Below are 22,803 nucleotides of genomic sequence, written 5' to 3'. Positions count from 1 at the left end.
TTCAGCAAAGACTGCTATTCTATAACATTTTCCATTGTTTGTGTAAAGAACTATTCTGTCAATGAACTTGTATTGTTTGTGTGTGTAAACTTTGTTCTGCTTCAATTCGAAGAGATACTCGAATACGTCCATCTTTTTATTCTAAGTAAAATGTCATTTCCGAAAAATAGAAGCGTGAGTGTTTCAAAAGGTTTAATGGCGGTGGCAGATGTGAAGTTAAATTCACCAACTCAAACAAACAGTCAAAGTGTTGTTGTCAATGTCAAAGAAAGAGATGTTGAAGTGGGGAAACCATACGAAGACGAAGATGGTATAACAATAGTTCCTGTAAAAGAACAACCAACATATCCTGAAGTTAGCAGAGACTTAAGTTCTGTTGCAGATATTCGAAACGACTACCAACAACTTAAAGACAAACTTAAAACTCAGGAGAAGATTTGTCAAGCTTTAGGTATAATGTTAAACTTGGTCGAACACAACCCTGTAAAAGTGAACTCATATGTCATCGCACCTCATGAAATTTTGAAAGAACTATTGAAACTTTTGACAGAGGCAGACGATATAAACATCAAAGAAATAGAACCCGACGTTAGTTGCTGTGGTGTTTCATATAATGTCATTGACAAGATATACGTTATGAAAGGAGGTGAAACGTTGAACTTAAAATATAGTTTCCCAGACGTCATAAAAATATTTGACGACCACAACATTTCATTAAAATTTACTTGCTAAGTAAATGGCAGAAGACATAGTGGTTTATACTATTACGACTAAAAACCCTGAGTCATATAATTCTATAACAACAAACTTACAAAGTCCTCAAGGACGATATTGTAAACTAACTTTAAACACGATGACGACTAAAGCCTGTTTTGCTCTTTTGACACCAGAAGACTTTGTTGTTGTGAATGGTAAAAAATACTTCTTTGAAGATACTTACTCAGATATACCACCAACAGGTTTTGTTGACTTATTTAATACTTTAAGGACGGATGTAACATGTGCTGCAACTAGAGCAGGTTTCATTATGTTTGGATGTCCGACTGAGTTTAGTATAAACGATATGAGCTATAATACAAAACTTATATCTGGTTTTTACTACCAACAGTTTCCTATAACAGGAAAAGGTGTCATACAAGGTTTGTCTGTTCCATTGACTTTAAGTACACCTATTTTATATATTGTTTCAAACTTAGGTTCAAAGTGTTATTCGAATGTCGACAGAAACTACTATGACCAAAAGATACTCATGCGTATAAACAACACTTTCTCTGCTGGTTTGCCTATTGTTCATTCGAATGCAGAGTTTTCAGCTTTAGTAAACTCAAACACTTTAGCAAACATAAACTTAACCTTAGTTGACGCAAACTTTGTTCCTGTAAAACTTTTATGTCCTATGTATTTGTCAATGACGGCAGAAAGTTTCGAATTGGAAGATGCAACTGGTGAAAGTATTGTACTACAAGAACAACTTCAACAACAAATAGCTCAAGAACAACAAATGCAACAAATGGAACAACAAATGCAACAAATAGCTCAAGAATAAAACAGTATATTTTTATTTTATTTGAAATGTACGCTGAGTTTTGTTGGAGCAGACCGTTGGGAAACATGTTTGTTAGATGAGAAGTAAAACATTGCATGAAATAAAACATTTTTTAAAAAAATATTTTTTTATTTTATTTGAAATGTACGCTGAGTTTGTTGGAGAAGACCGTTGGGAAACTTGTTTGTTAGATGAGAAATATGAAATTCACTGTTGTGAGTCATTTGAAGTCAGAAACAAAAAGACAAAAAGAGTTTTAAGCGAATGGGAGCAAAATAAAGGATATGCTAGGATGAAGATGAGTGGAAAACACTATTTAAAACATGTTGTCATTGCAACTCATTTTATACCGAACCCTAACAATCTACCTCTTGTAGACCATATAAACCGTATAAGAAACGACAATAGACTTGAAAACTTACGTTGGGTTACTCGTTCTGAAAACAATAAGAACAAAAGCAAATTTAGAGATATTGTATTCGAATTTGTCGACGAACTAGAAGATGAAGCAATTGAAATTATAGACTATGGCAAGCATACGTTTGAGTTTTACTACTATAGCGAAGAACAAGACTCTTTCTACTTTTATACCGGCGTAAACTATAGGAAATTACAAGTATGTTTTACTAAGGATGGCTATGCTTATGTAAACACTAGAGATACAGATGGAAAATACGTTAAAATACTTCTTAACAAATTCAAGAAGCTATATGGCATACCATTTTAAAACGTTTTAAAAAAAAAAATATTTTTTTATCCGATAGAAAAGATGACGAAATATATTTCAGTAAATAAGTACATGACAGAAGTCAAAGATAAGTTAGCTCCATTCGCATATTTGAATGTTTACTTCTACCATTTTGAAAAGTCTTCATTTGACAAAGTTTGGAACATCGAACCAGTTAAGTTTGCTATTGTGACTAAAAATGGTGCGAAATTTGAAGACTTAGACATAGAAGGTTTGTTAACAGTCAAAGAAAATTTTGACAGAAGGTTCTCAAACCTTAAAGAAGGCAAAGCATACAAACTTGTTATACTTATGAACCAAAGAAAGCAGACGACTATGAATATTATGAGTCTAAGATAGTTGAAGTTCAAGGTAAATTGGGTAAAAAGATTTTAGAGTCTAAGCCAGTGTTTGCTCCTAAAGAGGAAGAGAACATTGACATTGACCCAGAAATGTTCTAAAAATAAAATTTTATTTTTACATGTCAAATTTCTTTTTCTCTGGCTCTGGTTCAGGTTCTTTCTTCTCTTCTACTTTCTTTTCTTTCTTCTCTCTCTTCTTCTTCTTTTCTGGTGGAGTTATGTCAAATTTCTCAGAACCATATTTATGTAAAAGTTCTTTGTCCTTTAATAGCTCTTCTATTCTGTTTCCTATTTCATCTTCAAGAACAGCGCATGTGTCTTCTTTGCATTCTAAGAACTTTTGTTGGACTTCATCTCTCCAAGAGGCGTCATCTCTGTCAACAAGTCTGTCATTGACAAATTTTAAGACTGCTCTGCTTAATGTTTTATGGTTCTTGTCATATTCCCAGAAACAGAACTTTAGAACAAATTCACCTTTCTTGTTTACACTATGTAAGATTTTATGGTCGACAGATGTTTTAGAGTCAAAAAGCTTGTCTCGAATATAGATAGCGAAATCACTAGACATTTTCTAAAAGATAAAAATTTTAATTTTTCTAAAAATATGTTAGAAAAAAAGTTTGCTGACATTGACAAGAAATTTGAGAATGTTTTGAAGAAGAACAAGAGGAAGTTAGAAAATGCTCAGATAAAACCTATACATGACAAGTTCCTATTTGCTCAGAATGGTATAACAGGTCTAATCGCACCACCTGGGTCGGGTAAGACTTTCACTTATCTTAAAATGGCTGCACAACAACAAGAACTAGATGAGAAGAACCCATTCTATGAGTTAGTTGTTATTTGTAGTACTTCTGGTCAATTCGATCAAACCGTCAATTCGTTCAAAGATATTATAAAAAAGTCTAAGTTAGTATGTATAAAAGACTCTGAGTTGTTAGATTGGATAAAGAAGTACCAAAGAAGAGTTTTGAAGTACAATGCTATAAATGAGTATGTCAATTCTAAGTTTAAAGACCCAAATGAGGAAATGCAGAGAATATTAGAGAAGAAACACTTCAGAAACAAACAGAAAGAGATAGAATACATTTCGAAGAAATTGCAATCTTACGATTGGAAGACATACCCTCATAGATGTCTTCTTATCTTAGATGACTTTGCTTCTCATCCTTTGTTAAAGAACAGAGAACAAGACATGTGTCGAATTCTTAAGAAGCTCAGACACTTTAACATCTCAGTTGTCATTTGTGTACAGACAGCAAAGAGTTTAAGTAAGGATGTTAAAAGAATACTTACTGATATCATACTTTTCCCTGGATTGTCCGAAGACGATTTCATGGAACTTATGAAAGAGTCCATGGCAGGTAAGTTTGACAGACATGAACTATGGGAGAAGTACAAAGTCATACAAGACCCTCATACTTCTTTCAGAATTCACATCTACGCGAACAAAGTTCAAATTGTAAAAAGTCAAGCTTGAAAAATGTAAGTGTTTGAGTCTTAGTCTGTTGTGGTGCTGGGGTTGTCGGTTCTTCTGGCTTTGGAAGACATTCAGGAAGAGGAACGTCGGACATTCGTTTGTGTCCTGTCGGAAGGAAGAGTTCTTCCTGTTGTCGGGAAATTTTTTTCCAGTTGTCGGGAAAATTTTTTCCAGTTGTCGGGAAAAATTTTTCCAGTTGTCGGGAAAAAAGTTCTCAATTTTCGAAAATTTGAATGGTTTACGGACGGACAACAGGAAAATTTTTTCCAGTTGTCGGGAAAATTTTTTCTTGTCGGATGGAAAAACTTTTTCTGTCGGATGGAAGAACTTGGAATGTCGGAAGGAAGGACTCGGAATGCCAGAAGGATTTGACAAGACAATTTACCTTATAGAGCTACCTGAGCCATCTGAAGTCAAGCGTAAAAATAAATGGTTCATTTACTCTGCTTGTTTGAAGTTGTCAAAATACTCTGTTATTTTTTCCTTTAACAATGGCAAATCTTCTTTGAAGGTAAGTATTGTACAACCTTTAATATCATAGTGTGTTTGAGGTAACGTATCTTGAACTATTTGTTTCACATCTTCATTTGGGGTCATTGAAATCGGTAAGTTTTCGCGATAGAACCAATTTCTGTCAGATTTGTAAATCTTAGCAAGGTCGTAAAAGCTTTTGTTGTTTCTTCTGACTAAATGCAACATAACCATATCTCTGTCTTCTTCATTTTCCATCTCTTCAGTATAAATCATATACTTATAGTTCTTTTCCTTTCCTTTTGGTACCGAACGTGGTATTCTTTTCTGTATGTTTTTGTCTTTTGCTTCAATGACTTCATCTTTTGCTTGAAGTTTCTTTTCCATCTCTTCACGTTCTTGTCTATGAATTTCATCTAACATCATGAAAATATAACAAGCGTAACGAGGTGAAGCCCACATTGCAACAGCATTTACAAGAAGTCTATGTACATAATATCCTTTCAAACAAGGAGCCAAATTCTTGCGATTTTCGAATGGAATCTCTTCCCTCGGTTTTCCGAGGGAAGCAAACATATGAGGAAATTCTTCTAAAAGTTCTTTTGTCTGTTGGTTTTCAAACCAATGGTATGCTTGCTTTGTAGAACGAAGAGTATTCAAAATACTTTGCATTTGGTACATGTCATCTTTGACCGAACGAATGAGACGGAGTTGTTTGTTAAACTGAACCCACTCATATTCTTCATTTATAGCTTCATGGACTATAACTGTTGTTGTGTTCTCTGTTGTTGACATATCTGTTTCTTATATACAGGATAAAAAAATATTTTATAAAAAACTAACTTTATTTTTTCTATCTTAAGGAAATTCATGATTTCATAGAGTTTTGGCGACCCCGAAGGAAGTCGGTCTAGAGAAATTTCACTGTTTTTCGTACGGAATCTCTATCCTCGGTTTTTCGAGGGTAGCAATCTTATGCCATTTTACTCAGATTTTTGTGCTGAATTCAGCAAAAATAATGTTTAGGGTAGATGGTTAGATCTAACCTGTCTTCTACCCTCTTTTCTACCCCAGTTATTTTATAAGCGTTTTACATGGTAAACGTTATTTTTACATGTATTTTTCAGCAACTTCGTCAAATAATTTTATAGCACTATCTATCTCATCTACTTCAAACGTTTCTTTACCTTTTATGGGAGCACCATACATTTTTCTCAAACTTTTCGAGTAGTTCTGTTTCAGCAGCTCTCATATCGTTAACTAACACAACCTTGACTCTATTGACTGTACTGTCATATCTTAGAGTTATATTATATGTCCTTCCTATCTTATATCTTTTTGTGTTGAAGTCCTTCGGTTTCTGAACGATGTAAAGTAAGCCTTCACTGCAACGTTCTGAGTCGAATGAACCATATGTTATGAAGTTATATCCAACAACTGGGTCTAACCATAACAAACTATTGGTATAAGACTTTTGTCGATGAGATATGCTGTAGTTCCATAGAATCTTACCGATATCATAAGCTCAGGATTTCTTGTCAAAATTTTCTGAGTAGAAGCAATTCTAACCCAGTCCTTTGCTTTCTTTCCAGATGGAGATAAAATGTCTGACAAAGAATATTTGTTGTATTTCTTTGAGTATCTTACGTTTAAATCACCTATTCTAACCACTTTGGTGTCATTGTCTATCTTTCCAACTGTTTCAAACTCAATGTTTGACATTTCCTGTTCTTACATACAAAATAAAAAAAAATATTTTAAAAAAACTAGCTTTTATTTTCTATCTTAAGGAAATTCATGAAATTTGGTCATTTTTCAGCAAAAATATATTTTAGGGTAGAAGGTTAGATCTAACCCGATATCTAACCTCATTTCTACCCCAGTTATTTTATAAGCGTTTTACATGGTAAACATTGTGAATTCGTGAAATTCTAAACAATTTCGTAGCTTCTATTTCTTCTGTCAGTACATCGAATGTTTTAACAATGCCGAAGGTTTCTTTATATTTCTTCTTGACATCTGAAAGAAGGAAATCGTCAGCTGTTGGATAGTTTTTGTTTAGAAATGTCAACATGTCCATTTTATCTTCTGCTGGTTTCTCTGCCTCCCTCTTTAAGTCAGCATAGTCGTTTCGCATACGTTCTATCTCTTTGACGGAGTAGTTATATTTCCTCATTGCTGCTTTACATTTAGAACATTGTGGGTTCATTTTTGCGTTATATTCTGAAACCTTACCTGCTAGTATGACTAAGGCGTCAATTGCTCTCTTTAACTCAAAAGTTGCGGGTTTTATCTGTTCATTCCATATCTTACCTCTTCTATCTTTATCTCTTATCTGCCATACACATTCAGCAACTAACGAAACAAAGTTGTCGTAGGTCTTAAACTCCCCAGATTTGTATATGTCAGAGATGTTCTTATATACCATGTCGCAATCTTTGTCCATGACTTTGTGGTTGCAATGAAATCCAAGAAACTCATAGTTAACCTTTCGTATGAACTTCTTTATTTCTACTGAGTCAGTTGCTTTGACTTCTATTTCGTCGAATTCAGGAATAGTAAGCTTTTGTTGTTGTATTTCAGGAAGTTTAGGTAGATGGTCAATAATGTCCTGCATTTCATAAAGATACTGTTCATTTGTTTCATCTTTCGCACAACAGTCCAAAGTACTTGTTAAAAGTTCTTGCTTTATCTTCTGGATTTTTGTTTCGAAAGTATATGAAGAAGGAATGAAGCTTTTCATCTCTACTAACATAGATGTTGGATTCATGACTAACGAGTTTGGTGCTGTTGTTGCTAACATGTTCTTACAATAAAAATAAAAAAATATTTTTTTAAAAAAACCAACTTTATTTTTTATTTCGGGAAAACTCATGAGGTTAGAAAACATGTACGAAGAAGTCTTGACAAAACATTTACGATGAAATCATGACAAAACATTTACGATGAAATCATGACAAAACATTTACGATGAAATTCATGAAAATTCAAGAGGGTAGAAAAGAGGTTAGAAAACAGGTTATATCTAACCTTCTACCCTAAAATATATTTTTGCCGAAAAAATGGTTCATTTACTCACAATATTTTTGTACAAAACGACCCAAACTTTTAACTTCTTTTCTGCAGCTTCTAATGTTATCTTAGCGAGTTCATATTCTCTAAATTCTCTCTTTAAATCTTCTTGTTCCCATTGGTCTAGTTCGTATGGAGAATCTCTATAACCAGAACATATCTCACGTTCATGTTCTATTTGTTTTTCATGCATTTTTCTAACTTCTTCTTCAAACAAAGGTTTTGCATTCTCTACTGTATCTTCAAGTTCTTCTTCATCTAACTTCTCATGAACTTTCTTGTCTATGGAGTCCATAATTTTTCCAACTGCTATACAATATTTTGGAGAAGCCCACATTGCAATATAGTTTACGAGTCTTGGGTCTACATACATTCCTCTAACCTGTTTGATTTCATCAGGAATTCCTGCATTAACATTGTATAAAAAGCAACCCGCGGAATTCCGCGGGGTGGTATATTCTTCACAAAATGCCTTAAAATACTCTTCCCAGGACTTATTTTCCAACAACCTTCTAAAGTCTTTCCTAAACTGCTGACACATCTTTGTTGCATTTATATAACCATCCTTGTCTCTACGTAAGACTTCAATACCGTTGTAAGTGCCTTTTGTGAATGTTTCGCCATTAGATTTGTTCGTGAACGTTTTTGCTTCGACTGACATTTCTGTTCTTACAATAAAAATAAAAAAATATTTTTTGGTGGTACGTCGGACATTCGTTTGTGGCTTAACCGTCGGACCACAACGATAAAAATCTCTGCTACTAGCAGTACTGCTACTGACAGTAGCAGTACTTTTTCTGACAGTAGCAGTACTTTTACTGACAGTAGCAGTACTTTTTCTGACAGTAGCAGTACTTTTACTGACAGTAGCAGTACTTTTTCTGACAGTAGCAGTACTTTTACTGACAGTAGCAGTACTTTTTCTGACAGTAGCAGTACTTTATCGTCGAAAACCCTCTCAAATTTTCCTTTTTACTGCAACTAGCAGTACTTTTACTGACAGTAGCAGTACTTTTACTGACAGTAGCAGTACTTTTACTGACAGTAGCAGTACTTTTACTGACAGTAGCAGTACTGCTAGTAGCAGAGATTTTTATCGTCCAACTTTACAAATGTAAACTTATATCGTTCTATTTTCTTCACTAGGGTCTAACACCAAAGTAACCTTACAAATGTAAACTTATATCGTTCTATTTTCTTCACTAGGGTCTAACACCAAAGTAACCTATGTACATGAAATTTCACTGCATAAAAGGAAAAAACCTGCGCGAATCGGGATTTGAACCGAGGTCTTCGACGCCTGTAGCGAGGTAGCCCATACCACTGAGCTATGAGCCGCTTGCATATTTTTAAGTAAAATATAGTATATTTGTCATATAGTGAAGGATGACCAAACTTAAAAAAAATAACGCTAAAATATATTTTTTTCTATCTTAAGGAAATTCATGAAAATTCAAGAGGGTAGAAAAGAGGGTAGAAGACAGGTTAGATCTAACCTTCTACCCTAAAATATATTTTTCAGTACTTTTTCAGCACTTTTCCGTAGTTGTATATGAAAGACAATTCGAGATAAAAGTCATAGTACAAAGGTATAATATGCTGCACACCGTTTGTTGTGAACCAAACTTGAAAGTCAGAGAAACTGTTACTAGGTGGTTCGTAGAATTTAGAAGCAAAGTCATAAAAGTCCTTACCGATACAAAGAAAACTATTGTTGCTTGAACTGAAACTTGCATGACATATAACATTTTGAGGGTCAAACACGTTTCTATAAACTGTCAAATCTGTTGGTGGGCGTATAAATTTAAACGGACCGTCAGGTGGTAATGGTTCGTTCTGGTTTAGTAACCGAAGAAATTGCGCCCAAGAACGTTTGTCTACTTCCCAAAATAAAAACTGTGTACTTCTTCGAGGGTTAATTTCAATCCTTTGAAATGAAACTGTGGAGTTCATCTTGTCATATTCTAGTTTCAGATAGTATGTTCCATTTAGTAAAGAGTCGTATTTTTCTTGAAATTCCAGTAGTATTTGTTTATTTGAGTTTGAAAGTCATTTAGAGTTTTCTCAAGACTTTCGTCTGAACGAACTGTAAAGATTCTCATTTCGTCAAATTTGTCTATTAGACCATCAGAACCTTCATACTGACCATGAAAATATACTGCAAACATAAAAGCGTTAGTTCTATTTGAAAACAAAACTCTTCTAAATCCTATTGCCTTTGCATCTGAAGGACTTTGAAGCCAACGAATTGGATAGTCAAACCTGTAAGTACGGGATGAAATTTCTTCATCTGATATATTCCTACCCGCGTTTGTAAAGATATAGTCTAACGGTTTTGTATCTGCTACTTTTGTTCTTTGTTTTTCAACCTGAAACATTTAATATATGTAAAAATATACTGTTTTAAAAAATGTTTTAAAATGGTATGCCATTTCATATTTCTCATCTAACAAACATGTTGTCTGACTGCTTGAGGGTTACGTTTGTACCATTCGAACTTCACGCTTACAATTCCTTCAATTGCATTCAAAATATCGGAGTCGGAGTCAACCATTTGTTCTCTCTTTGTAGTCTTGAAAGCGTCAAGAAGCATTGCAGCTGTTGTGACATTGCCATGTGAGTAGTATATATGACCATCTAAATCTGTTACGGTTAGTCTGAGATTGTATCCTTTCTTATTTCCGTCTTGTATGGCAGCAAGTACACCCATGAAGCCTTCTTTGTTCTTTCCTTCTTCAAAGTTTACTGTAAAGGTTCGACCAGATGTAATTTGACTTCTAACTTCACGGTACTTTTCATATGCATATCTTGTTCTTTCCATGGGAGCATGACCATCCTCTGCACTACCTTTTTTCCTTCTCAAAGGATGCAACTGTTCGTTATGTTTCCAGTAGAACCTGGCAAAGCCGTCGTGTCCTTCAACTTGAGGCTCAGAAACATCGAAAGGCAAGTTCATAAGACGCTCTTCTTCTAATCTCTCTAGTCTGTTTGGATAATTGGCGCGTGCTGTTTCCAAGTCCATCTCGTAGCGAAGACCAGCCAGTTTGTCATAGACTTTTATGGGTCTTCCCTTCCTATATTTAAAATTCTTTGAAACTTTCCAACCATATCTTTCTAACTCTGCTTTTATTCTAGCAGATTTTCTATCCATTCTATGCGGGGGCATTTTTATAAAAATAAAAAAATGTTTTTTCTTTACTTTACGTAACCGCCTGCTACCAAAAGTCTTTGACGCCAACCCATACCAGCTAATGAAGGTTGACTTGGTTTAGTCTCCAAACTAAACTTTGGTTTTGGTTTATCTTCAGTTTTTGGCTTCCCTTCTTCTATTGGTTTTTCGTCACTTTTCGGTTCCTCTGACTTTACTTCACTTGCAGGTATGGTTGTGTCGTTAGTATCTTCATAAATGTCATATGCCATTTGTTTTTGTTTTCCTTTCAACTTTTTGTGTTTGTTGTAAAGTTTAGAATATTTCGACTCTAAGTCAATGAGATGTTCTATAATGAACTGTTGGTCGGTGAAGTAAACTTTTCCATCTGTTGTCTCTTTAACTCCTTCAGACTTCAATATTTTATTTGTGAGAGTCTGTTTCTTTTTTGAGATACTAGCCGTTCCATTTCTATGAAAAGTGACTTTATAGTTAGGGTTTGTATTTCCAGACCTGGCACTTTCTATTATTGAATTTTTCTCTTCATCTGTAAGTTCTTTGACAGGTTTTGACAATGGTTCTGAACTTTTTGTTTGTGGTGTCAAATCTACCGTTTCAACTTCTTCGGTCATTTCATCTCAGTAAAAAATTTTAGTTTGGTTTGTTTTCAACTGGTTGTTTAGGTTTTTTAAGTCGGTCTAAAACTTCCTGAGGTATAGGAAGAACTTGACAAACACGTGGTTGTGTAACTGCTGGAAGTCGACAAATCCATCTTGAACCCATTTGTCTCAATGCTGTATTGTTCATTTCATCTCAGTAAAAAACTTTACATTCCCCAAGTTTGAGGTGGTTGAGGTTGGTTATTGTTTACCCATTGTTGTGCATGGTTATATCCTCTGTTAAAGAATCTTTCACCTTGGTCCATATAGTGTCCTGCTTGGTTATAGTAGTCATTTGCTTTGTTATAATAGTTTCCTGCTTGTGTGGAAACATTGTCCATCCATCCTTGAACTTTTCCTCTTGTTTCAGGATTTGGAATAAGATTTGCTGCATCTCGTGCTACATCCCAACCTTTCTGTACAGTTTGTATAATAGGTTGTGCTTTCTCTTTAAGTATACCTAATGTACTCAAAATCTTCCTTCCAACTCCAAATACACCTCTGGCTATTGTTCCCACTGCGGGCAAAAATCTGGATGCAACTCCTGCTAATGCGCCAAATAAACCCATTTCTTATGGGTTAAAAAATGACGAATCCAAACAAGGACCCCTATGTTTCTAAGGCAACAAAGAAAGCACTCATGATAAAAATCTTTAGTTCAACACCAAATGCTTGGTTTATGGATATCTTGGAAAACATTCCGAGGTATAGAGAAGATGGACCTCCATACTGGCTAATATTTGTCGGTCAAAACACAAGATACTGTGAAGCCATACCATTATGGTCCAAAAATATTTTAGATGTAAAAACTGCTTTGACAATATTCGTTGACAAATACCATCCAACTAAACTGACATCTGACTGTGAAAGTTCTTTCAAATCAGACGATATTAAAAACTATCTGCGTTCAAAAAATGTAAACCAATATTTCATTGTCGACCAAAACCATTCTGCTCTTGGTGTCATTGACAGTTGTATAAAAATCTTAAGAGACTTAAACCAACCACAAGGTGGTGAAGCAAATGAAATGTCATATGACGACAAATATAGACACTTCTCCATGGCAAAGATGAGACAAGTTTTAAATATTTACAATAGCCGTAAACAAAAAGGTTTGGGAAACCACTCCCCCGAAGAAATGAAAAACAACCCTGACTTAGAGAAAGACTATATATTTAATAGTTTAGTCAAAAGAGACAAACAAGAAAGAATGCCAGGCTTCAAACTTCAGAAAGGTGACAAAGTAAAAATAGAAATACCTAAACGCGACCCATATGAAAATACTATTGACTATGACAACAATGGGAACTCGACAGGTACTCGCATTCGTGTTCGTAAAAATAGAAGAAAGTATACAAGAGAATATTATGAAGTTTTAGGCAAACATGGCAAAATGTACAGACTGCAAGCAGAAGATAAAACTACTATTGTCAGACCTCGTTTCAAACTTGTTAAGGTTCAAGGTGGTATACTTTCAAAGACAGTTCCTAACAAATATAAGACAACTCCTGACGAATATGCTAAAGAAGTTGAAAATGACGACTAAGCATTTCTATACCATGCGTAAACTGTCATGTAAGGTGGCATGTAGTCTTTACTCTGTCCCGTTGTTTGCGTATAGCCTGAAACGCGATGTGTATGGCTTCCTCCTACCTCAGTGTTACTCCAGTAACAATTTATAGCAAACTTAACGTCCTCTTTAACATCATATCCTTTACCTTTTGTCATTCCTGACCAATCCCAAAATCTATGACTATGCAAACCTGCTTCAGATGTACTTAAATTTATGTAGTGACTGTGCGCAGGTAAATTTGCACCTGAAATCGTTTTACTTCCGCCTGTTTCCTTTGAAGAGTTTGCACAATACAAAAACCTGTCGACTATTTGAGTCCAAGTTCCAAAACCAAGTACTACTTCTGGTTTGGTAGAGTTCATTGACGTGTAAATAGAACCTATAGGATATAGTGTTTGAAGTATTTCTGTCTTTAACGTTTGAAGCTCTGTTTTGTCAGCTTTCTTATCATATAAATCTTGAGCAGTGAATTTAACTTTTTTTTCATCCTCCATGACATAGACATTTCTACATCTAATGTATTTCATCGTTGTTATGTCATCCTCCGATGTTAAACCTTGTGGAAAGTTAGGAGGTTTCCAATTTAATACATCCCCACCAGTTTCTTCAACCGTTCCTTCAATATTTTCTATACCAACAGTTGCGAAGAAATCGTGTGTATGTCCAACGTCACTTTTCCTGTTTAAGGTTTCTTGTAAGTTTGTAATATTTGCAATGGTATGTGTATGTCCAACGTCACTTTTCCTGTTTAAGGTTTCTTGTAAGTTTGTAATATTTGCAATGGTATGTGTATGTCCAACGTCACTTTTCCTGTTTAAGGTTTCTTGTAAGTTTGTAATATTTGCAATGGTATGTGTATGTCCAACGTCACTTTTACTGTTTAAAGGTTTCTTGTAAGTTTGTAATATTTGCAATGGTATGTGTATGTCCAACGTCACTTTTCCTGTTTAAGGTTTCTTGTAAGTTTGTAATATTTGCAATGGTATGTGTATGAGTCTTTTTAGAATATTCTTTGTCAGCTCTTGTCACTTCACTTGACATTTTATTGTCAACATATGTTTTGTCTGCTAGTTCAGGATGAGTATGTTCTTTTGTTGCATATGTTGCATCTGCTCTGTCATGTTCTTCTTGAACTTTTTCAATGACATACTCTTTGTCAGCTTTGTTGTCAACATCTGCTTTCGTTGCATATGTTGCATCTGCTCTGTCATGTTCTTCTTGAACTTTTTCAATGACATACTCTTTGTCAGCTTTGTTGCCAACATCTGCTTTCAAAAAGAAGTTCATCTATAGGTTTCTCGTTTAAAGTTCCTTTTGTTGGATTTACACAGACAGTATGGTTCTTATTGTCTTGAAACAGAAACTCGTCTGTCATTGGGGTTTAATGTCAGTTTTAAGTTTCCTTCTTTCAATGACTCAGATATCTTAGAAAGTTTGAAAAGTTTGTTGTGTTTTATTTAGAGCTTGCAAAATGAGTTGTCGGTTGTGTTGTATTTCTCATAGACGCTGTTTCTTTCGACATTTTTTATTCTAGATAAAATATGCTTTCAATAGAAAAAGAAAATTCAAGAGTTGCTACAACTAAACCATTAGATGAACTTTTTACTAACGTCGGTCAAAAGTTTGAGACAGAGACCGTAAAGCATGAAGGCTATCGTTTTGACTACCCGTTAAGATGGCTAAGAGACCCATCCGTCACAAAAGCTATTGGCTTTCGTAGAATGAAGTTTGTGTCTGTAGAAGATAAAAGTTTTCCATTTATTGTAAGGTTTCATATAGATTATATATCTGAAGGGAAACGAAAAATGTGGGAAGAAATTGAGCTAATACAAGTTGACCTTTCATCTTCTCTACAGACTGCGTTAAAAAATATAGAAGATAAAATAAATTCATGTTATGCAAAATATGCTGATGAATATGCAAATACCGAGAGCACACTTTATGTGAGAATTGTATATGACAAACAAAATTCACAAGTGTCATTTCAAATCTACGAAGACAATCCAAAGAAAGACGAACAAATATATACAGAATTCACTGCAATGTCATGGTATTATTGCAAAGAATGTTAAATCAGAAAGTCGAACTTCCTTTAGCAAATATTTACAGTCGATATGCAAGAGATGAACCATATTTATTTAAAGATGTTTTCGACCCAGCTGCTATTATTGTTCATGCTTCATTTTCTGGCGCCCAAAACTCTTTCTTATGCTTGGCAAATGACTTTTACGAAAAACCTACAAAGTTATACGAACCACCAAGTGGAAGTATTTCAGACTTTCAAGTATGGTTTACTACAGATGGAAGAAAAAGAATAATTCCATTATACCATGCGTTTTACTTAGAACTTAGTTTCATATACAACTACTATCGAACGATAAAAATATAATTTTTTAATACGGTTGAGGTGTTGGATTTGGTTGCCAACTAGACTGTGGTGCAGGTTCAGGCTGTTGTATAACAGGAGCTTGTTCTTCTGGTTCAGGGTCTTTAGGTATAATACCAACGAACTGACCTACTCTTTTACCAATATTTTTGACTCCGTTCCAAATTCCTCTTCCTACGGTTTTTATTCCATTCCATATACCTCTTCCAACATTTCGAAAGAAGTTTCCAATACTACTGAAGAAACCCATTTTACTATATGTAAAAATCTAATGTCCGCCTAGTCTCTTACGTTTCCTGTTGAGTTCCATAGCATTCTTTAACTGGAGCTCATACATTCTATTTCTCCTCTGGTAGAAAACATACTCTGGGTCAACTCCTGTGTTCGCGTCATCTGCATAAAGTTGTTTATATCCCACTTCGGGGTTTGTATAAAACTCTTTCCATCTCATATTTGCATACCATGGTGGCAAACCTAACGCAGCGTCATTTGACATGGCAGTTTGCATTTGTACATCTGTTGGCACTTGACCATAGTTTGCCATTGCAGTTTGTATTCTAAACTTCATTTGGAATATTCTCTGGGTTTGGTTGTCCAGGTTGCTGTGCATTCGCTAAGTTCTGTGCGTCCATTTAATATTAGATAAAAATATCTCTTACGAGTACATATGCTGAACATTTGCAGGCATTGGTTCATCTTCATATTCTCTATATCTTTCTGCCACGTCAAATAAGTAAATGACACAATGGAAAAAACCTAAAACAAGTAGTCCTATTTCAAACCACATTTACTTACTAGTAAAATTTCTTTGTTATGACACTTTCTCCAGTTTATAGGACCTCTCTCATATTCTATCTTATCGTATCTAAACTCATAGTCATGTATGTCCTCTAACCATCTCATGACACTTTCCAAACCACTTTTATCGGATGTAAAGTAAAAGCATGGATGGTTATGTAAAACGTCTAAAGTTTCTAAAGAGTCTCTCAAAGTCCAGTCTACTTGGTATTGAAAATCCCATGTGTTATAGAACGGCGGGTCCACTATAAAGAAAACATTTTCCTTGTCTTTATATTTTTCATACAACTCTGTCCAATGACATCTCACAAACTCTATACCCTCAATATATTTTTCTATGTTCTCTTTGAAAACATTTGTATAGTTAAGATATAAAACTTTTGACATAAGTGTTTCAATGTCATGAACTCTTATAGCACCACTATATAATAGTCTAGCAGATATACTATCCCAGTCAATATACTCTGCCTTTTTCAAAACCTCTCTGACAGTATTTTTCTTATCTAATGGTATACGTTCCATCTTACCTATAGGTATCTTTTCTTTTAACTCTTTCAATATTTTGTTTGTGTCTGGAATATGTTTGAGACGGTCCATATAGTTGTCGAAGTCATTGCATATAATCTTTGAGTCAGGAAATATTGTATGGCACAAATGAGATATATAGAAACTTCCACCGAACAAGTCTACAAATGTTAGACCATTCGGTAGTTTCTTAAGTTCTCTCAATAGAATATCTTTACATCTACTCTTATTTCCAAAGAAGGGTAACGGTGGTTTTGTAAAATTCATTTTATATACAATAAAAATGTTTTTACCCTGAAAAGTGACAGAAAAGTGACTGGGGCTAGAGGGCACGAAGTGCCTGGAAGCCCCAATACCCCCCCTTTTTCATGAACTTTCTTGTCAATTTCTTGTCAATGTTTTGTAAAGTTCTTCATCGTAAAGACTTTGTAAATGACCCAAAAATATATTTTAGGGTAGATGGTTAGATCTAACCTGTTTTCTAACCTCTTTTCTACCCTCGTGAATTTTCATGAACTTTCTTGTCTATGTTTTGTAAAGTTCTTCATCGTAAAGACTTTCTCATGAACTTTCTTGTCTATGTTTTGTAAAGTTCTTCATCGTAAAGACTTTCTCATGAACTTTCTTGTCTATGTTTTGTAAAGTTCTTCATCGTAAAGACTTTGTAAAGACTTTCTCATGAACTTTCTTGTCTATGTTTTGTAAAGTTCTTCATCGTAAAGACTTTGTTGAGAAAGTTCATGAAAATTCAAGAGGGTAGAAATGAGGTTAGAAAACAGGTTAGATCTAACCATCTACCCTAAAATATATTTTTGCCTGATTTACACTCATTGACGATGAAGTTTTGTAATGTTCTTCATCGTAAAGACTTTGTTGAGACTTCCTCATGAACTTTCTTGTCTATGTTTTGTAAAGTTCTTCATCGTAAAGACTTTCTCATGAACTTTCTTGTCTATGTTTTGTAAAGTTCTTCATCGTAAAGACTTTGTAAAGACTTTCTCATGAACTTTCTTGTCTATGTTTTGTAAAGTTCTTCATCGTAAAGACTTTGTCAAGAACTTTCTTGTCTATGTTTTGTAAAGACTTCTTCATCGTAAAGACTTTGTCAAGAACTTTCTTGTCTATGTTTTGTAAAGACTTCTTCATCGTAAAGACTTTGTCAAGAACTTTCTTGTCTATGTTTTGTAAAGACTTCTTCGTAAAGACTTTGTTGAGAGTTCATCGTAAAGACTTTGTAAAGACTTCTTCGTAAAGACTTTGTAAAGACTTCTTCGTAAAGACTTTGTAAAGACTTCTTCGTAAAGACTTTGTAAAGACTTTCTCATGAACTTTCTTGTCTATGTTTTGTAAAGTTCTTCTTCGTAAAGACTTTCATTTTATACTAAACATCAACGGGGCTAGAAGGCACGAAGTGCCTGGAAGCCCCACTACCTTTTTTTTTTTTTTTTTTTTTTTTTTTTTTTTTACTTATTTTTTTTTATTTTTTTCATTTTAATTATCAATTTTTTCATAATACGTTTATTTACGTTACCATTTTCTTTATTCTTTTGAATTCCATACTACACACTTATAGAATATTTTGATTGTTAACGTACTTCATTAGAATGAATCCTTACAAAGGGTATGTCGATCGAATTTACCTAATTGGTATTTCCAATCAGATTGAAAAAGGTAAAATGACATGGGAAGAAGCTTGCACCCATGTTCCCATCGCCCCAACCCTTCAATCAAATGATTTCAAATATTTAGATGTTTCAAAATCTTTTTTACAAAATCAATTTAGCTTACAGAATATCCCATTGCCTAAAGGCAAGAAAGGTCGTAGGGTCAATCCCTACGACCAAATCAAAGCTCTTGCTGTGATACATGACCACTGGGCCTTTCCCTGTGGTCAAACAAAACAATGGAAACGTTTGAAATTACAACAAATTGATGTATCTTATAGAGAAGTACGCAGATACTTCAAAGAAAATCATTTCACCAAGACGCGATTAGAGCATGCCGGGCCAGAAACAGCAGTAAGATATTGGGCGCTTTCACCCAATCTTATCTGGCACGCAGATGTTCATTATTTTAGGGGTGTTCGTGGCCAGTATATTTATGGCATAATCGACGATTTTAGCCGCAAAGTCCTAGCGTGTATACAAATACCAGATATGCTGGCAGCGACGACAGCGAACGTTGCGGCTTCCGCCTTCATTGAATTTGGCGCCCCTTATTGTTTCTGGACCGATAACGGTTCAGAAAATAGGGGAGCCTTTCAAGATCTACTTGATCTTTGGGGCGTCCAATGGCGGCATACAGACTCTCATTCTCCCTACCAAAATGGGAAGATTGAGAGATTCTGGCCGACATTGGAGCGCTGCCAAAGCATTCAGGCTATTCCTGCCTTTATTTGGAGTACAATAATAACACACCGCATGAAGATCTCCCAATTAATCCATTAACTGGAACAAATTACACGCCAAATCAAATGTATCAGCTGAAACCGAAATACACAAATGCAGATACAGAAAGGTTGTGGCAAATATGGGATACAGATACAGGCATGACCGCTGTTGACACATTCACAGCGTAATAATAAACATAATTTTTTAATTTCATTTTTAACAAGTTTTTTTAAATGTATGTAATGAATAATTCATTAGAATATGATAATGCACATTGTAACAGAATAGAACAATCACCAAATTTTTTTTTGAAATTAAAAAATAAAAGTAAAAAGTATAAAGTAATCTAACCAAAAAAGATATTTAAAAGAATTTTGGAAAAAACAGAATAAGGATAATGATATTATTTTAGATACACAATCGATGTACTGAAGAATAATCCGGTAAAATGATGATATAAAATTAGATTATTTTACAAGTAGCTAAAAGAATAAAACTATAATATAAAATAAATGAAGTTTAATGAAACAATAAAGGTTAAATAAATAATAAAGATTTTTATTTTATATCAGTATTGAGAAGAAGTAACAGCTGACACTTGGTAGACAACTTCTTTATGGCTAGAAAATTCTATCTTGCCTTTTATTTTTTTCTCGCTGTGAAACGTATTCGGTCATTTTTTTAAAAATTAATTTTTTGTTAGAGATAAGAGCTAAAACTCGGTAAACAACTTCTTTATGTCTAGAAAATTCTATCTTGCCTTTTATTTTTTTCTCGCTGTGAAACGTATTCGGTCATTTTTTTAAAAATTAATTTTTTGTTAGAGATAAGAGCTAAAACTCGGTAAACAACTTCTTTATGTCTAGAAAATTCGAGATATAAAAATTGCTCACATTTGCTCACATTTTGGCACTTTTTTGTACGTTTGTCAAAAAATTGTGAGGAAGATCTCACAAAAATAGTCAAAATGTGAGCAAATTTTGAGAAGTGCTCACATTTTGACATACGATTATTTTCATACGTTTTTTTGATGAATTCTAATAAAACTTCATTACCACTTTCAGAACGAAGCGTAACTTTTCAGCACGTAACGCTCTATCATGTGTAGTGACATATTATTCAAAAAAACTCAGATTGCTTATCTTATAATAACAATTTCATTAGAAAAAATGCACGATTTCACGCTAAAACTTTGAAGCAATTCTTAAATTCGGATAAAAAATCGATATGTATTACACTTTAAACTTCAAAAAATGGTTCAAAATTTAGACTTAGTTTATCTTAACAATATAGCAGATTTTAAGCCGAACAAGTAGGAGTAATAGAAATAGCTCTTGAAAATAATTACAATTAGTAATATGTAAGTCAAAGTTCGAGTATTCTAATAAATAAACGTTCCGGATTTTCTTTACTACAAGAATCAATACTTAATATATAGAAGCAACAGTAAAAACTTATTAGAGATTCAAAAAGAAAGTTGACTAAAGAGAATCTTTTTATATAAGTAATTTTATTTTTTTGAAATACGAGATCGAATAAACATGTATTTTATTTTATTACTATAATAATACGTTTTTACATAGTAAGAAAGTTTAGAGACTGAAATGAAATTAAAAATTGAGAAAAAAATAAAGCTTTTCTATAAAAATTCATATTAATATATAGTATAATGATATTACAATTTATTGATAGTTGTGTTAGAAAAAAGGTACATTCACTATTTTTGACAAAATTTTAAATTTTCATGGGGTTGTAAATCTTATAATAACTAGATGAATAAGGAATAAATCCCAGTATGATGTGCATCATTATATTAAACACTATATGTAAGGCTGGTGATTCTATTAACACTTATGAAGATCTATAGTATTTGAGCAGATAAATTTGATAATTTCCAAAACTCTTATATTTCAAAATTAAAGTGTGCGAATGCATTTAAATGAGAGCAAAAAGAGATTGATGCTGTTAAAACTATGTGTTAATTTGCAATTATTTCGCATCACAAGAACTACCAGTAAATTCGGCTATCTTTCTTTGCAATTATTCTCCATTATACATATAATATAATGGTTAGGGTTTGAAGAAAAGTTACTAGAGAATTATTGACTTTTGAAATAATGCAGAATTTTACTTGAAGAAATCATTAATTTATGAGTTCCAAATTGCTAAGCATGACGAAGGATCATTAAATTTGCTACAATTAAATACACTTATTGCAGAATTAAGATTTTTGAAATTAAAAGTTTGAAATATTGCCTTTTTGAATAAAAATTTAAATTTTATTATATAATCATGATAATATCTTATAGAAATTAAAAGAAAATATTTTAAACCATTCAAATATTTTGAATGTCTTATCAATTTAAAATATTAAAAGATAGCTTGATTTTATCATCATTAGTTGTTATCAAAGTTTTCTTCTTTTGATGAACAACAGTAAATGATTTGTTAATTACTTGTCTTCCTTTTTCGCAGCAAAATCGAAAGTTATGATGATAATCTTGCTCTCAATTTTGAAACTCTCTGATTTACAAGTAAGCATTCCTTTGGAAAAGCAGTCCTATTCTGTTTTCAAGATATTTTAAAGCCTCAATTTCATACAATGCGCAGATCTATTCGAAATTGCAAGAACTCTCAAGAAAAATGCAGCAGCAAAGAAGATTCCATAGTTTCTAGCATCAAAAATTTACAACCTTAATACAACAGTTAAAGAGAAGCTCGAAAAGAAAATATTTAACCATAAAGCTGGAAACCATTCGATATCTACTATTGGATCTAATAAAAAGTTAATTATAACATATTTAACATGCTATTTGTTGACTTTGTTCCATTATATTACCATATATACCTTTTTGAAATCTAAAATATTTTTACAATTTTAACCATGTGTTGTTGAAACCATATATCAATCTTAGCTAAAGTATAGTTTATGAGTCTGTCACCATCTAACGTATGAATTTTCAAAAATGTCAAATATGTTCATTTTTTCTGTAGATTCAGCCATAATTTCACGTTGTTATACTATTCAACTATTATTTAATATTTTTATCGATTTAAATATATGATGAGATGCTTAGTTCTCCTGGAAATCGATTTTTAATCGCAATTTTAACTTTCCAAAAAAATTCAAAAATAAAAATCCCTCTCAATTTTCTAAGTTTTATAACTCGCCAAATCTCTAGCCAAATTTTTTTGGCCCGTATAAATATTGTTTGGCACTATATAGGGATGCTATTTATCATATTTTCATCCCATTTTACTGTTATCACCTAGTGAATGTACCTTTGTTAGAAAAAATATACAACTAAAATGTCAGTTTTAAAAAATTTAAAAATTATATTAAAACAATAGTCATTGAGGATGGTTAATTGCAAAAACTCAAGAAACTATCATTATCTCTCTTTGCTTAACACATCTACAACTGGAAACATCATTCCAAATGAAGTTCCTCAGTCTCGTCAAAATTTCTCTCTCATCTACAACAAGCTTAACTCAAAACTCAAGAAACTATCATTATCTCTCTTTGCTTAACACATCTACAACTGGAAACATCATTCCAAATGTTGCATTCAAGAATCCTATTATTATTCTTTCTTTCAATCTTTTATATTTACTCTTTAAATTCTAATATAATATAAATTCTTCATTTCCTTTGTTTAAACTTTT

At 33.3% G+C, this 22,803-nt stretch overlaps 15 protein-coding genes and 2 pseudogenes across 17 annotated transcripts, besides 4 other annotated features; 5 read left to right on the top strand and 12 right to left on the bottom strand.

Annotated features, from left to right (window-relative positions):
* Nucleotides 1–18,209: part of a mobile genetic element that runs on past the window's edge.
* On the top strand, nucleotides 196–732 carry TVAGG3_0841070 (protein of unknown function, DUF4106 family; the record flags this gene model as incomplete). Its single annotated transcript, XM_051248862.1, has 1 exon — nucleotides 196–732. One exon carries the CDS (start codon nucleotides 196–198, stop codon nucleotides 730–732), a length of 537 nt encoding a protein of 178 aa, XP_051084337.1.
* On the top strand, nucleotides 1,689–2,273 carry TVAGG3_0841060 (His-Me finger endonucleases family; the record flags this gene model as incomplete). Its single annotated transcript, XM_051248861.1, has 1 exon — nucleotides 1,689–2,273. The coding sequence occupies one exon, from the start codon at nucleotides 1,689–1,691 to the stop codon at nucleotides 2,271–2,273; it is 585 nt and encodes a 194-aa protein (XP_051084336.1).
* On the top strand, nucleotides 2,316–2,734 carry TVAGG3_0841050 (annotated as a pseudogene). The gene has a single exon. A coding segment is annotated over exon 1 (419 nt).
* Nucleotides 2,751–3,203, bottom strand: TVAGG3_0841040 (uncharacterized protein; the record flags this gene model as incomplete). Its single annotated transcript, XM_051248860.1, has 1 exon — nucleotides 2,751–3,203. One exon carries the CDS (start codon nucleotides 3,201–3,203, stop codon nucleotides 2,751–2,753), a length of 453 nt encoding a protein of 150 aa, XP_051084335.1.
* On the top strand, nucleotides 3,666–4,115 carry TVAGG3_0841030 (protein of unknown function, DUF4106 family; the record flags this gene model as incomplete). Its single annotated transcript, XM_051248859.1, has 1 exon — nucleotides 3,666–4,115. The coding sequence occupies one exon, from the start codon at nucleotides 3,666–3,668 to the stop codon at nucleotides 4,113–4,115; it is 450 nt and encodes a 149-aa protein (XP_051084334.1).
* Nucleotides 4,554–5,009, bottom strand: TVAGG3_0841020 (uncharacterized protein; the record flags this gene model as incomplete). The annotated part of the gene is made up of 1 exon (XM_051248858.1): nucleotides 4,554–5,009. One exon carries the CDS (start codon nucleotides 5,007–5,009, stop codon nucleotides 4,554–4,556), a length of 456 nt encoding a protein of 151 aa, XP_051084333.1.
* TVAGG3_0841010 (organellar and viral DNA polymerase type B) lies at nucleotides 6,475–7,389 on the bottom strand (the record flags this gene model as incomplete). The annotated part of the gene is made up of 1 exon (XM_051248857.1): nucleotides 6,475–7,389. The coding sequence occupies one exon, from the start codon at nucleotides 7,387–7,389 to the stop codon at nucleotides 6,475–6,477; it is 915 nt and encodes a 304-aa protein (XP_051084332.1).
* Nucleotides 7,658–8,319, bottom strand: TVAGG3_0841000 (uncharacterized protein; the record flags this gene model as incomplete). Its single annotated transcript, XM_051248856.1, has 1 exon — nucleotides 7,658–8,319. A coding segment is annotated over one exon (662 nt), but the record flags the coding sequence as incomplete, so codon positions are not given.
* On the bottom strand, nucleotides 9,435–10,036 carry TVAGG3_0840990 (annotated as a pseudogene). Its single transcript has one exon. A coding segment is annotated over exon 1 (602 nt).
* On the bottom strand, nucleotides 10,105–10,809 carry TVAGG3_0840980 (uncharacterized protein; the record flags this gene model as incomplete). The annotated part of the gene is made up of 1 exon (XM_051248855.1): nucleotides 10,105–10,809. One exon carries the CDS (start codon nucleotides 10,807–10,809, stop codon nucleotides 10,105–10,107), a length of 705 nt encoding a protein of 234 aa, XP_051084330.1.
* Nucleotides 10,854–11,438, bottom strand: TVAGG3_0840970 (phage tail repeat-like family; the record flags this gene model as incomplete). The annotated part of the gene is made up of 1 exon (XM_051248854.1): nucleotides 10,854–11,438. One exon carries the CDS (start codon nucleotides 11,436–11,438, stop codon nucleotides 10,854–10,856), a length of 585 nt encoding a protein of 194 aa, XP_051084329.1.
* On the bottom strand, nucleotides 11,458–11,613 carry TVAGG3_0840960 (uncharacterized protein; the record flags this gene model as incomplete). Its single annotated transcript, XM_051248853.1, has 1 exon — nucleotides 11,458–11,613. One exon carries the CDS (start codon nucleotides 11,611–11,613, stop codon nucleotides 11,458–11,460), a length of 156 nt encoding a protein of 51 aa, XP_051084328.1.
* On the bottom strand, nucleotides 11,633–12,034 carry TVAGG3_0840950 (uncharacterized protein; the record flags this gene model as incomplete). The annotated part of the gene is made up of 1 exon (XM_051248852.1): nucleotides 11,633–12,034. The coding sequence occupies one exon, from the start codon at nucleotides 12,032–12,034 to the stop codon at nucleotides 11,633–11,635; it is 402 nt and encodes a 133-aa protein (XP_051084327.1).
* On the top strand, nucleotides 12,052–13,011 carry TVAGG3_0840940 (uncharacterized protein; the record flags this gene model as incomplete). The annotated part of the gene is made up of 1 exon (XM_051248851.1): nucleotides 12,052–13,011. The coding sequence occupies one exon, from the start codon at nucleotides 12,052–12,054 to the stop codon at nucleotides 13,009–13,011; it is 960 nt and encodes a 319-aa protein (XP_051084326.1).
* Nucleotides 13,236–13,532, bottom strand: TVAGG3_0840930 (phage tail repeat-like family; the record flags this gene model as incomplete). The annotated part of the gene is made up of 1 exon (XM_051248850.1): nucleotides 13,236–13,532. A coding segment is annotated over one exon (297 nt), but the record flags the coding sequence as incomplete, so codon positions are not given.
* TVAGG3_0840920 (serine threonine-protein phosphatase family) lies at nucleotides 15,432–15,674 on the bottom strand (the record flags this gene model as incomplete). The annotated part of the gene is made up of 1 exon (XM_051248849.1): nucleotides 15,432–15,674. One exon carries the CDS (start codon nucleotides 15,672–15,674, stop codon nucleotides 15,432–15,434), a length of 243 nt encoding a protein of 80 aa, XP_051084324.1.
* Nucleotides 16,196–17,014, bottom strand: TVAGG3_0840910 (phage tail repeat-like family; the record flags this gene model as incomplete). The annotated part of the gene is made up of 1 exon (XM_051248848.1): nucleotides 16,196–17,014. One exon carries the CDS (start codon nucleotides 17,012–17,014, stop codon nucleotides 16,196–16,198), a length of 819 nt encoding a protein of 272 aa, XP_051084323.1.
* A 142-nt stretch (nucleotides 18,210–18,351) lies between the features above and the next one.
* Nucleotides 18,352–19,149: a mobile genetic element.
* A 438-nt stretch (nucleotides 19,150–19,587) lies between these two features.
* Nucleotides 19,588–19,616: a mobile genetic element.
* A 394-nt stretch (nucleotides 19,617–20,010) lies between these two features.
* Nucleotides 20,011–22,803: part of a mobile genetic element that runs on past the window's edge.

The sequence above is a fragment of the Trichomonas vaginalis genome, chromosome VI, assembly GCF_026262505.1.
Source record: "Trichomonas vaginalis G3 chromosome VI, whole genome shotgun sequence".
Lineage (NCBI taxonomy): Eukaryota > Parabasalia > Trichomonadida > Trichomonadidae > Trichomonas > Trichomonas vaginalis.
The sequence above is the reverse complement of the archived record's forward strand: the minus strand, read 5'-3'. Positions and strand labels throughout refer to the sequence as shown.